Source organism: Sus scrofa, chromosome 1, assembly GCF_054392235.1.
Source record: "Sus scrofa isolate SSC_HxYL_T2T_F1_AM1 chromosome 1, Sscrofa_HxYL_maternal_Yorkshire_Landrace_v2.0, whole genome shotgun sequence".
Taxonomy (NCBI): domain Eukaryota; kingdom Metazoa; phylum Chordata; class Mammalia; order Artiodactyla; family Suidae; genus Sus; species Sus scrofa.
This window is the reverse complement of record NC_139383.1, coordinates 260911735-260926943: the sequence shown is the minus strand read 5'-3', so window position 1 is coordinate 260926943 and position 15209 is coordinate 260911735. Positions and strand designations below refer to the sequence as shown.

The 15209-nt window shown below is 42.2% G+C and overlaps 1 protein-coding gene and 1 non-coding gene across 7 annotated transcripts in view; both read left to right on the top strand.

Annotated features, from left to right (window-relative positions):
* CTNNAL1 (catenin alpha like 1) overlaps nucleotides 1-15209 on the top strand; it is a 73010-nt gene that overhangs the window by 7441 nt on the left and 50360 nt on the right. For 5 of the 6 annotated variants that reach the window (XR_014825269.1, XR_014825280.1, XR_014825274.1 and 2 more), the window contains exon 2: nucleotides 12741-12930. Coding sequence is in view for 1 of the 6 variants with exons in the window: in XM_003353601.5 (XP_003353649.3) it covers nucleotides 12741-12930 (190 nt within the window). In the remaining 5 variants the exon portion in view is untranslated. Of the gene's footprint in view, nucleotides 1-11876; nucleotides 12240-12740; nucleotides 12931-15209 lie in introns of all 6 variants that reach the window. The other variant, XM_084992315.1, reaches the window with a different exon arrangement.
* On the top strand, nucleotides 5540-5630 carry LOC146407138 (small nucleolar RNA SNORD35). Its single transcript, XR_014832326.1, has one exon. It is a non-coding gene; the product is annotated as a small nucleolar RNA SNORD35 (small nucleolar RNA).

Here is a 15209-nt window from a genome sequence, read left to right as displayed (position 1 = left end):
CTCAAGTAACTTGTTACATAGTCACATGATAGAGTGGGAACTTAAACCCAGGCAGAGCGATGCCAGAGGTCATGCTCTTCACTGCTAGGATATACTTTATTGATGATGGGTACTTCTTGACACACTTTGTTTCTTTCTTTTTTTTTTTTTTTTGTCTTTTTGCCTTTTCTAGGGCCGCTTCCTGCGGCATATGGAGGTTCCCAGGGTAGGGGTCCCATCGGAGCTGTAGCCACAGGCCTTTGCCAGAGCCACAGCAACACAGGATATGAGCCGCGTCTGTGATCTACACCACAGCTCATGGCAACGCCGGATCCTTAACCCACTGAGCAAGGCCAGGGATCGAACCCGCAACCTCATGGTTCTTAGATTCGCTAACCACTGCGCAACGATGGGAACTCTGACACCCTTTGTTGGAAGGCATCAAGTAAGCCCTGGTTCTTAGTCTTTTATTCCATAGCCAGGTCTTCAATGTATTAAATCCTCTTTCTTCCCCAAGGGATGCTTTCTCTGCCATCTTTTCCAGTTCATTCAGGCTATCTCTAGATTCCAGTGTCAGGGCAACTCCAGGTTGTGACTCCCGATTTAGTATGCCTCCTATTTTTGCAGAATAAAAACTAAAATTTTATTTCACACATAATTTACAAGGCAACCTTACCACAGCTATCTTTCCTTAATTCTTATCGTAGTCCTAGGAGGAAAGAAACAGTGTAGTGAGTGAGAGCCAATTTACTGGCTTTGTGACCTTGTACAAATTCTTAACCTCTTCAGATTTCAGGTGCTTTATCTGTAAAATGAGGGTAATAACAGTAGCTACCTCATAGAGATGTAAGCATTAAATGAATCAATACCAGGAGTTCCCATGGCGGCTCAGTGATATCGAACCAGGGAGCGAATCTGGGCCACAGCTGTGACCTACACCACAGCTGCTGCAATGCTAGATCCTTAACCTGCTGCTATGGGCCGAGATTGAACCCATGCCGCCATAGAGACAATACCAGATCCTTAACTTACTACACTACAGTAGGAACTCCTACCTTTTAATAAGAAATTTTATAAGTTGACCTGGCTGCTCTAAATTCAATTTTAAATGCATACCTGTATCATGGATCAAATGTTTTCTAGACAGCTTCAAGTAAAAGGAGGATAGCCACAGCTAATTTTGCACTGGGAAGGATGCTTATAGTGAAAGCAAAATGTATGTTTCAGAACTGAATGATGGGGGGTTCCCGTCATGGTGCAGTGGTTAATGAATCTGACTAGGAACCATGAGGTTGCGGGTTTGATCCCTGGCCTTGCTCAGTGGGTTAAGGATCTGGCGTTGCCGTGAGCTGTGGTGTAGTTTCCAGGCGAGGCTCAGATCCGGTGTTGCTGTGGCTCTGGCCTAGGCTGGCAGCTACAGCTCCGATTTGACCCCTAGCCTGGGAACCTCCATATGCCAAGGAAGCGGCCCTAGAAAAGGCAAAAAGACAAAAAACAAAAACAAAAACAAAACTGATTGATAGTTGGCATTTTAGCCAAACTGCATGATCTTTATAATTGAAAATTTTAAACTTTATATAAATAGAAGATTTAATTGGCACAACTGAAACTTCTTTTCTCCAGAGTCTCTTCCCAGGTGGTTGTTTGAATAGTCAGTAGTGGTCAGGTCCCTGTTTTCCAGGTGATGCTGACTTCCCTATGGTCTCAAAGATGTGGAAAGGGACTAAGCGGGTACTAATAGGATACATATTTGTTTCCTGCTTCTCATGAAACACAGTTATCCCCCAAAGTCAACCATAGCAACTCTTCTTTGATGTGGTTACAATTTAGATACTATTTTATTTTGAAGATTTGAAGAAAATATTCCTCCCCACCCCCAAAAAATCAAAGGGTAATTAATGACAAGCTCTACCAAAGGAGAGGGTATAGAGTGAGCTTTGGTGTCAGATAAACCTAGGTTTATATTCTAAACTAAATAACTTGGCTGTGTGAACCAAGTATATAATTTCACTATGCCTCAGTATTCTTATCTCTAATAGTACCTAAGGATTAAATAAACCTTTGAGTTCTTATCTTAAACTGGATACTGTGTTAAACACAATACTTGCAACATTTTGTTTATTCATCTTGTCAACAGAACAGTCAGTCTTGCTAAGTGGTTAAGAGGCTAGGCTCTGGAGTTAGAATATCTGGATTTAAATCTTAATTCCTCTACTGTTCTTGATGTCCAGTTTCCCCGCTCTCCATGCTGTTATGTTTCCTCATTTGTGAAATGGGGATATTAGTACCCATTTTAATGGAATTTTGTGAGACATTACCGTGTAATGTTTAATAGTATGGCCTCTGCCAGCAATACCTGATACCAAAGCCAGAAAAGGATGCTATGATGAAAAAACAAAACAAAACAAAACAAAACAAAAAACAAAAAAACCAGAGTTCCCGTAGTGGCGCAGTGGTTAACGAATCCGACTAGGAACCATGAGGTTGCGGGTTCGGTCCCTGCCCTTGCTCAGTGGGTTAACGATCCGGCGTTGCCGTGAGCTGTGGTGTAGGTTGCAGACGCGGCTCGGATCCCGAGTTGCTGTGGCTCTGGCGTAGGCCGGTGGCTACAGCTCCGATTCGACCCCTGGCCTGGGAACCTCCATATGCCGTGGGAGCGGCCCAAGAAATAGCAAAAAGACAAAAAAAAAAAAAAAAAAAAAAAACCTACAGCACTATGTCCCTGAGGAATATAGCTGCAATGTTTCTTAACAAAATACTAGCAAACTGAATTCAGTAGCATAGTAAATAGGTCATACACCATGATCAAGTGGGATTTATCCCTGGGATGCAAGGATGGTTCGGTATATGCAAAAATCAATAAATGTCATGCACCACATTAATAAGATGAAGTAAAAAGTGAAAGTATAATCATCACAATAGGTGCAGGAAAAGCATTTGACAAAATTCAACAACCTTTTCTGATTGAATATAGAAAGAATGTACCTCAACATAATAAAGGCCATGTATTACAAGCCCTCAGCTAACATTATTCTCAGCAGTGAAAAGTTGAAAGCTTTTTCTTTACAATCAGGAACATGACAAGGGTTTCCATTCTTACCACTCCTGTTCAACGTAGTACTAGAAATCTTAGCCAGAGCAATCACGCAAGAAAAAGGCATTAGACTCAGAAAGAAGTAAAATTGTCTCCATTTGCAGATGACATGTTCATATGTATGGGAAATCCTAAAGACTCCACCCCAAAACTGTCAGAACTAATAAATGAATTCACAAAGTTGCAGGATAAAAAAAAAATTGACGCAGAAATCAGTGTTGTGTTTCTATACACTGAAAACAAAACATCTGGAATGGATTAAGAAGATGTGGTATATATACACAATGGAATACTACTCAGCCATATAAAAAAGAACAAAATAATGCCATTTGCAGCAACATGGATGGAACTAGAGACTCTCATACTTAAGTGAAGTAAGTCAGAAAGAGAAAGACAAATATCATGTGATATCCCTTATATCTGGAATCTAATGCACCATACAAATGAACCTTTCCATGGAAAAGAAACTCACGGGCTTGGAGACAGACTTATGGTTGCCAAGGGGAAGGGGGAGGGAGTGAGATGGACTGGGAGTCTGGGGTTAATAGATGCAAACTATTGCATTTGGAGTGGGTAAGCAATGAGATACTGCTGTATAGCCCAAGGAACTATATCCAGGCACTTGCGATGGAACATGATGGAGGATAATGTGGAAAAAGAATATATATAGATATGTATGACTGGGTCACTTTGCTGTACAGTAGAAATTGGCAGAACATATAAATCAACTATAATGGAAAAATAAAAATCATAAAATTTAAAAAAATCTGAAGAATGAAACAATGCTATTTACAGTAGCATCAGAAGCAATAAATTACTTAATAAATTTAACCAAGAAAGTGAAAAACCTGTACGTTTTAAACTCTTCAATGGAAGAATTTATTTTACCTTGATGAGAAATTGAAGAAGACACAAGTAAATGAAAAGATAGCCCATGTTCATGGATTAGAAGAATTAAAATGTCCTTATTACCCAAAGCTATCTATAAGTTCAATGAAATTCTTATCAAACTTCCAGTTTTTTTGTTTTTTTTTTGTTTGTTTGTTTTAAGGCTGCACCTGTGGCATATGGAAGTTCCCAGGCTAAGGGTTGAATCGGAGCTATAGCTCCCGGCCTACACCACAGCCACAGCAACATGTGATCCAAGCTGCATCTGTGACCACATCTTACAGCAACGCCGGATCCTTAACCCACTAAGCGAGGCCAGGGATCAAACTCGCATCCTCATGGTTCCTAGTCAGGTTCATTAACCACTGAGCCATGAAGGGAACTGTTTCCAGTGGCATTTTTAACAGAAATAGAAAAGCAGTCCTAAAATTTATGTGGAAGCACAGAAGACTCCGACTAGCCAAGGCATCTTGAGAAAGAAGGACAAAGCTGGAAGCATCACATTTCCTGATTTCTTTCTGTCTCTTTTTTCAGCTTTTAGGGCAGCATCTGCCGCATATGGAAGTTCCCAGGGTAAGAGTCTGATCAGAGCTGCAGGCAGAGCTGCAGCCACTGGCCTATGCCATAGCTGCGCATAGGATCTGAGCCATGTCTACAACCTACAGCACAGCTTGAGGCCACCCTGGATCCCAGACCCACTGAGTGGGGCCAGGAATCGAACCTGTGTCCTCAAGGATATTAGATTCATTTCTGCTGCACCTCAGTGGGAACTCCCACACTTTCTAATTTTAAATGATACTGCAAGGCTGCACTAATTAAACAGTATGGTACTGGCATGAAAATAGACACAGAGTCCAATGGAATGGAATAAGAGCCCAGAAACAAAGCCAAACATATGCAGTAAACTAATATTTGACAAGGAAGCAAAAGCCAAACATACTCAATGGGTAAAGGATAGTTTCTTTAATAAATGAGAAAACTGGATAATCACATGTAAAAAATGAAGTTGGACCACTATCTCACACCATTCACAAAAGTTGACTTGAAATGGATTAAAGACTTAAATGTAATACCTGAAGCCATAAAACTCCTAGAAGAAAGCATAGGGAAAAAAATCTTGACATTGGTCTCAGCAATGATTTTGGATATTACACCAAAAGCATAAGCAATGAAGGCAAAAATGGGCAAATAGGACTGTATCAAATTAGAAAGCTTCTGTACAGCGAAAGAAATAAGCAGCAAAACAGACAACCTATAGGAGTGGAGAAAATACTTGCAAACCATCTATCTAATAAGTTAATATTCAGAGTTCCCATTGTGGCACAGTGGAAAGGAATCCGACTAGGAACCATGAGGTTGCGGGTTTGATCCCTGGCCTCACTCAGTGGTTTAAGGATCTGGCATTGCTGTGGCTATAGTGTAGGCTGGCAGCAACAGCTCCAATTAGACCCCTAGCCTGGAAACCTCCATATGCTGTGGGTGCAGCCCTAAAAGGACAAAAGACAAAAAAAAGAAAAGAAAAAAAAAAAAAAGAAGTTAATATCCAAAAAATATAAGGAACCCATAAAACTCAATAGCGGCAGGTGATGTCTAGTAACTTCACGATGGTCTTCAGATGCCCACCACAGGCACTGCTGAGAAAGTTGCTGTGCACAGCTGATTCCAGAAGCAGGGCAAAAGAAAAAAAGGGAAAAAAAAGAAAAGTCAATAGCAAAAAAGTCTTTTTTTTTTTTTTTTGTCAGCCACCTTGGGTGGCCTGATTGTATCATAGGCTTAGAGCTGGGAGTTTTTATTTTATTTTTCTTTGTTTTATTTTATCTTATTTTACTTTATTGTATTTGGCCATGTCTGTGGCATGCTGAAGTTCCCTAGCCAGGGATTTAACCTGAGTCACAGCAGTGACAATGCCAAATCCTTAACCACTAGACCACCAGGGAACTCTCCAAAAACAGATTTTAAGGTGGGCAGAGGAACTGAATAGACATTTTTCAAAAGATATACAAACAGCCAACACTCTTGAAAAGATGCCCAGAATCACCAATCATCAGGGAAATTCTCATTGTCAAATCTACAATGCGATATCACCTCATAGCTGTTAAAATTGATTATCATCAAAAAAATAAGTGTTGGTGAGGATGTGGAGAAAAGGGAACCCTTGTGCACTGTTGATGGGAATGGAAATTGGTTCAACCACTGTGGGGAAGAGAGTCCTAAAAAAATAAAAAGTAGAACTACCATGTGATCCAGCAACCCCACTCCTCCAAAGGAGTTCCTGTCGTGGCTCAGCAGAAAACTAATCTGACTAGCATCCATGAGGATGCAGGTTCAATCCCTGGCCTCGCTCAGTGGGTTGAGGATCTGATGTTGCCTTGAGCTATGGTGTAGGTCACAGATGAGGCTCAGATCCTGCATTAATGTGGCTGTGGCGCAGGCCAGCAGCTACAGCTCCAATTCAACCCTTAGCCTGGGAACCTCCATATGCCACGGGTGCAGCCCTAAAAAAAAAAAAAAAAAAAGGGAGATGAAATTAGGATCTTGAAGAGGTATCTGCTCTCCCATGTTTATGCAGCATTGTTTGCAATAAGCAAGATACGGGAACAACCTATTTGTTCTATGGGTGAATGGATAAAGAAGATGTGGTAAAAATATAAAATGGAATTATTATTCAGCCATGAGAAGAAAGGAATTCCTACCATTTGTGATAACATGGATGGACCGTGAAGGCATTATGCTAAGTGCAATAAGTTAGTCAGAGAAGGCAAATACTGTATGACCTCACTTATATGTGTCATCTTAAAAAGCTGGACTCATAGAAAGAGAGACTAGAATGGTGATTGCCAGGGCCTGGATGGTGGGGAGATCAGGAGATATTGGTCAAAGGGTACAGATTTTCAGTTAAAAGATGACTAGGTTCTGGGGATCTAATGTACAACATGGTGACTATCGCTAAAAATACTATACTTCAAAGTTACTGAGAGAATAGACCTAAATGTTCTCACCACCACCACCACCACCAAAAAAAAAGAGATAATTGTGTGAGGTGATGGAAGTGTTGTGGTAATTAAACACAATCTATTGTGGAAGCATTTGTAATATCCGTGTGTATCAAATCCTCACAGGGTACACCTTAAACTTGCACAGTGTTCTATGTAAACTATATCTCAGTAAAGCTGGGATTAAAAAGGGTGGCCTTAGCAAATTGTCTGACTGTGAATCCTGGCTTCACCACTTAATAGCTGTGTGACCTTAAAGAAGCTTTTTTTTTTTTTTTTTTTTTTTTTTGGTCTTTGTGTGATTTCTTGGGCTGCTCCCAGGGTAGGGGTTGAATTGGAGCTGTAGCCACCAGCCTATGCCAGAGCCACAGCAACGCCAGATCCGAGCCGTGTCTGCAACCTACACCACAGCTCACGGCAACACCGGATCCTTAACCCACTGAGCAAGGCCAGGGATCGAACCCACAACCTCATGGTTCCTAGTCGGATTCGTTAACCACTGAGCCATGATGGGAACTCCCTTAAATAAGCATCTTTTAATGTCAGTTCCCTTTTCTGTAAAAAGGGGTGAAGTGTTGCCTATATCTGAAGATTCTTGTGAGGATTAAATTAGATGATTTATGCAAAATACTTTTTTTGTACCTACTACATAGTGATGCTAGTATTACACCAGTGCAATGTTTTCTCATGCCACAAATTTAGGAGCTGTCGTTGACAATATCAATCTAACTTTTCAAGCAGTTCCTATTTAAGACATTTTGCAATTTTCCCATTTTCCTCCATCTATTGCTGCCTTATTTCAGGCCAACAGCATCTTTTACTTGAACTGCTTCAGCAACTTTCTGATTAGTCTTCCTGCTTCTACTTTTTTTTTTTTTTTTTTTTTTTTTAAGGTCCTTACACAGGGCATATGGAAATTCCCAGGCTAGGAATTGGAGCTGTAGCTGCTGGCCTACACCACAGCCAGATCTGAGCCACATCTGCGACCTACACCACAGCTCACGGCAATGCCAGATCCTTAACCCACTGAGCAAGGCCAGGGATCAAACCCTCATCCTCTTGGATGATAGTCGGGTTCATTAACCACTGAGCCATGATGGGAACTCCCCTGCTTTTCTTTTGCAGGAAATACTACTCTTCTACTCTGCCTGAAAGAGAGTATTCTTTTTAAATATATACACTTGATACTGCATTAGTTACATACTGTTGCAGAATAAGTTACTCCCAACTTAATGGTTTAAAACAACAAACACTTGTTATCTGTGTCAGGAATTTGAGAGTGGCTTACCTGGGAGGTTCTAGATCACTCATATAGCTGTTGGCAGTAGGCCTCAGACCCTTGTTAGCTGACAGTCAGGGTCCTTAGTTCCTTGTCATGCATCCTCTGCATCAGGCTGGTCACTTGTCGTCATGGCAACTGGCTTCCCCTAGAATAGTTTCAGAGAAAGAGAAAGATGGAATCCAGAGTGTCTTTATGACTTGCCCTCAAAAGTAGCATGCTGTCACTTCTGCTTTATTTTATTAATTAGAAGTGATTCACTAAGTTCAGACCACATGCAAGAGGAGGAGAATGAGGCTCTACCTCTTGAAAGGAGGAGTAGTAAGAAATTTGGGAATTTATCTTAAGATCACCACACTCTACTTTGGCCAGATGTTTACATTCTTCCCATCTACATATAACACCCCACCCAAAACCCAAGATGAAACAACCTCAACCTCTCATCCCTTTATGGCATCAGCTAGAAGTCCAAGATATTGGCATTTAAATAGATTAAAATCAGACTTCTTGTTCTTGTAGTTCCTTAGATATAGTTTCTTGACTATAGTTCCCCTTTTTTTTTTTTTCTTTTTAGGGCCACAGCTGCAGCATATGGAAGTTCCCACCCTAGGGGTTGAATCAGAGCTGCAGCTGCAGGCCTACAACAAAGCCACAGCAACTCGGGATCCGAGCCACATCCATGACCCACACTGCAGCTCACGGCAATGTGGGGTCCCTAACCCACTGAGTGAGACCAGGGATCAAACCCTCATCCTCATGGATACTAGTCCGGTTCTTAACCTGCTGAGCTACAGCCAGAACTCCTTGACTATAGTTCCCCTCGATCTGAAGACCTGTGAACTAAAGATACAAGTTATCTCCTTCCCAAACCCTCAGCTTACAGTGATGGGACAGAAATAGGATAATTACTAGAGACATTTTTGTTAAAACAAGTCAGGGAAATAGGAGGCACAGAATGACTGCCAGATACTTCTGTTTGAAAATGAGGAAAACAGGAGCCATTGGTTCACAGTATTCTGAAATCCACCCACGCACAGGTTAACCATCTCTTGATTGAGACTTAAGGCCTGGGAATAATTGTTCATGGAGCTTCATTGGCAGGAGGCCATGGTACTCCACTACCTTTTGGCCAGAGGCCTCAGTTTTTTACTATGTGGGTCTCTCCATAGCGTTGCTAGAGTGTCCTCCACGGCAAGTCATTTTCTCCCGCAGTGATTGATCCCAGAGAGAGAGTAAAATGGAAGTTACAATGTATTTTATGACTTACTGAGAGTGCTCAGAAGTACTTCCATTTTGTTCTATTTATTAGAAGTGGATCACAAATTTCATCTCACTTAGGAGATGAGAAATGAGGCTCTACTTCTTGAAGGGAGAACTATCGAAGAATTTGTGCATGCATCTAAAATTCACTACAGAGATTATACCACTTTCCTGCTTAAAAACTCTACAGTGGCTTTCTGTCACTGTAGAATCAAATAGAAACTCTTAATCCAGGAATTCCCGTCGTGGCTCAGCAGAAAGGAATCCAACTAGGAACCGTGAGGTTGCGGGTTCAATCCCTGGCCTTGCTCAATGGGTTAAGGATCTGGCATTACCGTGAGCTATGGTGTAAGTGGCAGATGCGCCTCTGATCTGGCATTGCTGAGGCTGTGGCGTAGGCTGGCAGCAACAGCTCCAGTTCAGCCCTTAGCCTGGGAACCTCCATATGCCCCAGGTGTGGCCCTAAAAAGACAAAAGACGAAAAAAGAAAAGAACCTCTTATTCTGGTTCACAGCCTTGCATGGCTGGTGTCTGCCCACCTGTTGACTGTTGGTTGTACATGTGTCTTTTTGCCTACCATTCTTTTATTTTTCTTTTTAGGGTAGGGTCGAATCAGAGCTGCAGCTGCCTGCCTACAGCTCAGCCACAGCAACTCAGGATCTGAGCTGCGTCTGCAACCTACACCATAGCTCATAGCAATCCCAGATCCCCGATCCACTGAGCGAGGCCAGGGATTGAACCCACATCCTCATGTATATTAGTTGGATTCATTTCCACTTAGACACAACAGGAACTCCTTGCCTACTGTTCTTGAACCACTCCTGGCCTTACTTCATTCTTTGAACAAAACAGTCTTATTCCTAAGGGATGGCCCTCACTTTCTTTTCTTTTTCTTTTTTTTTTCAAACAATTGTTTCTTCTCCCTGGAATGCTTTATCCCCTAATGTTTGCCAGCCTGGCTACTTGCTATCATTTAGATCTCAGTTTATTTATTTATTTTGTTTTTTTTTCTTTTCTAGGGCTGCACCCATGGCATATGAAGGTTCCCAGGCTAGGGGTCTAAGTGTAACTGTAGCCGCCAGCCTATGCAAGAACCACAGCAACGCGGGATTTGAGCTGCATCACAGCTCACGGCAAAGCCAGATCCTTAACCCACTGAGCAAAGCCAGGGGTCCAACCCACAACCTCATAGTTCCTAGTCGGATTCATTAACCACTGAACCACAAGGGGAACTCCTAGATCTCAGTTTAAATAGTACTTCATAGAAAGAAAAATCAACTAATCTCAGGTAGCTACGCAAATACTTTCTATCACAATATCCTATTTTAGTATTTTATACTGTGGCTCTGGCGTAGGCTGGCAGCTATAGCTCTGATTTGACCCCTAGCCTGGGAACCTCCATATGCCACTGGCACAACCCTAAAAGACAAAAAAAAAAAAAAAAAAAAAATTGCATAGCATCTATATTAACTTTTTCAACTTATTTGTACAATTATTGTATCTCCCATCACCCCAGTAGAATGTAAGCTCCATGAGAGTATGGCCTTTTTTTTTTTTAAATTCTTTACTTTTTTTAGGGTCACAAGTGCAGCATATGAGAGTTCCCAGGCTAGTGGCTGAATTGGAACTGCCAGCCTACGCCACAGCAATGTGGAATCTGAGCCACATCTGCGATCTACACCATAGCTTGGGGGCAACGCTGGATCCCTAACCCACTGAGCAAGGCCAGGGATTGAACCTGAATCTTCATGGACACTAGTTGGGTTCTTTACTGCTGAGCCACAACGGGACCTCCTGGCCTTTTCTTTCTTTGCTGTTTCGTCATTGACTAGAATTTTATTTGGTTTATGATAGGTATGCAACAGATCTATTTTGTACAATTGAGTTGTTATTTTGATAGACTGTAAACAGAACGAGGGCAAGATTGTGTTAGTCTTGTTCAGTGATGCATCCTCAGGACCTAGATTCTAGGAAATATTCCAAATTTGAAAAACCATATTATAGATGAAATTTAGAGAGATTAAGCAAATTTCCCTGGGTTATTTAGTTAGTAATGGCAGAGCAAAGGCTCCAGCCCAGGCTTCCTGACTCTACACTATTAATACTGCAACACATAGAGTCCTTGGCACATAGTAGTTGCTCAAAAAAGCAACTCCCTTCCTCTTAATTCTTCTCTGTTCTGATCTTTGTTAATAAACATATATAAATCATTTCAAAGTTAGACTCAACGGACATGTACCATTTGGGATTTATTTTTTTCATGTAACATTCTTTAAATATTTGTATATGTCAGTATAGTTCGTGTACTCATTTTCTAGGACATTTTGAAGGTTTATATTTGTGTCACTCAGCTTAACTTGTCACCTTTTATATTTTATTTCAGGGCCTGGAATCAAGTGTGAAAGCTCTTGGTATTTCATTTTCTTTGAGTCTTTGACAGAATTTTGAAAAGTATAGAGCATCGATCATAGCAGCCCTTCTAAAGCGTCTGGTTGTTTCAGTGAACACGTAGGCTCACGTACCATGTTGTCCAACTTGCCGCACCAGGCAGCGGAGTGGAAGGCACAGTGAGGAAGATGCTGTCTGTTCTCTCACAGCAGCTCCACTCACACTAGAGGAATCTAGGCCTAAGTGCTTTGCTTTTCTGTGGATTCTTTGGATGTCGTGATCCATCCTCTCCTACTTCTGTCCTGTCTTTAAGATTTGCTGAAGTCTCTGGAGGGCTTGTAGCACTCTATGCCCCCAGGTAACTACCCTCAGGCACACTTGGAGTTGTTATGAATGGAAACATGGTCCTCAGGAGGGGTGCAGGATGATTTGTTGGTTGTCTCTGGGTTGAAACATTCAAACTGTCATTTTTGGAGTTCCTGTCATGGCTCAGCAGAAACGAACCTGACTAGCATCCATAGGACGCAGGCTCGATCTCTGACCTCGCTCAGTGGGTTAAGGATTCGGCATTGCCATGAGCTGTGGTGTAGGTCGCAGACATGGCTCAGATCCTGTGTGGCTGTGGCTGTGGTGTAGACTGGCAGCTACAGCTCCGATTCAACCCCTAGCCTGGGAACCTCCATATGCCGCAGGTGTGGCCCTAAAAGACGAAAAAAAAAAATTTAAGAAAAATTTTTGTCTCTTTAGTGTAGGACTTAATTTTCTTAGCCTTTGTGGGGTAGCTTTTTTTTTTTTTTTTTTTTTTTTGGCAGGTATTGAGATATAACCTAAGCAGGTTGCTTTTATCTTTTATTTTTAGATCACCACACTTATTAATCATAAGGATAATACCAAAAAGTCTGACAAAACTCTGCAAGCAATTCAGCGTGTAGGACAAGCCGTCAACTTGGCAGTTGGAAGATTTGTTAAAGTAGGGGAAGCTATAGCCAATGAAAATTGGGACTTGAAAGAAGAAATAAATATTGCCTGTATTGAAGCTAAGCAAGCAGGTATGTTGAAGCCTATTTGTACCAATTTTATTCCTTTGAATAGAACAAGTTATTGTCTTATTTTGAGTAAAAATGCATACTGTGTTTTAGCCCTGTGATTACAGATGCCTGGGATTTAAAGGTCTGGATGAGCTTTCAGGAATATCAGACTTCTCTTGGGCCAGCTCCTGAACCATCAAATTCTTGCACTGGGCAGGGTAGAATGTCATCATCCTCGCCCTCAGCCATTGAATGGGAGAGGTAGAGAGGAAAGTGAGGCAGGGACTCTGCCGTCAGAGCTGTATCAGGCTGTATGCCACCATGTAGGAAATGGGAATAAAAATAAGCATGCTCCTATCTCTACAAGAGACAAATTGCAGTGACTTCAAATTTCCTGATGTCTCCCAAATCTCTATAATAGGTGGCCTAAAAGTCTGAGAGAACCTGGGATGTTTTGATGGATACAAAGAGTTCAGCTTTGTTGAAGTATGTTTATCCACCTATTCTTTCTGAACATATTTACTGAGTGCCACCCAGTTCTTATAGGCCAGAGGAGGAGAGCCATGCAGAAATCAATAAGAGTCTGCCCTCCTGGAGCTTGCGTGCTAGTGAGGGACACCATAAACACATGAATAAATAGCTTCATGCCTAATGTCAGGTAGAGGTAGTTATCATGAAGAAAATAATACAGCAGAGTAAGGGTCAGGAGACCAAAGAAGGTATATTTTTAAAGAGGGCAAGTTTTCTCCACATTGATGCTGATGACATTTTGGGCTGGACAGTTAATGCTGATAATTCTTTGTTAAGGTCGAGGACTGCTCTGTCCTTTGTAGAATGTTTAGCAGAATTCCTAACTTCTCTCTGTTAGATGCCCGTCTTCCCCCATGGTGACAATGAAAAGTGTCTCAACGTTGCCACATGTCCTTCGAAGGGTCAAAATGGCCCCCATTGCAAACCATTGAAACAGGGGAGGCGGGAAGTCTCTCTAAGGAAGTAACGTTGAGCAGAGACTGCAATGAAATGAGAGCCCCAGCTATATGGATACCTGGGGGAAGGACAGACCTGGAAAGGAGAAGAGGGAGAACAGGTGGCTTTCTTGGCTAAGATGGAAACTTTGGACTGTATTTTAAGTGTCATAGTGGAGCTAGTGGAAGGTTCTGTGGAGGGTGGGGACATAAACTCATTTATATTTTAAAGGTATATATATATATACATTTTTTAAATGGGTGCACCTGAGGAAGTTCCCAGCCCAGGGATTGAATCTGAGAGCTGTGGCAGTGCCAGATCATTTAACCCACTGCACTGGGCCAGGGATCGAACCTCTGCCTCTGCAACGATCTGAGCCTACGCAGTCAGATCATTAACCCACTGACCTGCAGCAAGAACTCCATATATTCTTTTTTTTTTTTTTTTTTTTTTTGCCTTTTTCTTGAGCCACTCCTGCAGCATATGGAGGTTCCCAAGTCGGGGGCCTAATCAGAACTGTAGTCGCCAGCCTATACCAGAGCCACGGCAATGAGGGATCCGAGCTGCGTCTGCGACCTACCCCACAGCTCATGGCAACGCCGGTTCCTTAACCCACTGAGCAAGGCCAGGGATTGAACCCGCAACCTCATGGTTTCTAGTTGGATTCGTTAACCACTGCACCACAATGGGAGCTCCAAGAACTCCATATATTTCAAAGGAACTCTTGGTGGCTCCTGTTTAGGAGGTATGAGGGTGAAATCAGAGTCCACTTAGGAGGTTATTGCAGTGGTTCCGGTGATAGATAATTGTGACTTAGTCCAAGTGAGAGCATCTGAGGTAGTGAAAAGCGGTTGTGTTTGGTTATGTTGAAAAGGTGGACCTGGTAGGATTTGCTGTTGGATGTGGGATGTGATGGGAAGAAGAGTCATGAATAACTCCAAGGTTTGAAGTATGAACAGCTGGGTGATTGATGGTTGTTCATTGACAAGGGCAACCCTGAGGGAGGAGCAGGTGTGTTTGGAGGGTCATCATGAGGGGAAGGGAGTGGGTGAGATCAGGCCAGGTAATGTGGAGGGGCCAGCTAGACAGTACATGGCCCTAGTGTTTATATGATGGACTTCAGGTATTATTCCGTAGTTTATAGACTGAGGAATCTGGGACCAGATGAAAAACAATAATTTTGTGTTAGAAATCTTTCTGCTAGTGGGAGTTCCCGTTGTGGCACAGCAGAAACGAATCTGACTAGGAACCATGAGGTTGCAGGTTCGACCCCTGGCCTCACTCAGTGGGTTAAGGATCCGGCATTGCCGTGAGCTGTGGTGTAGGTCACAGAC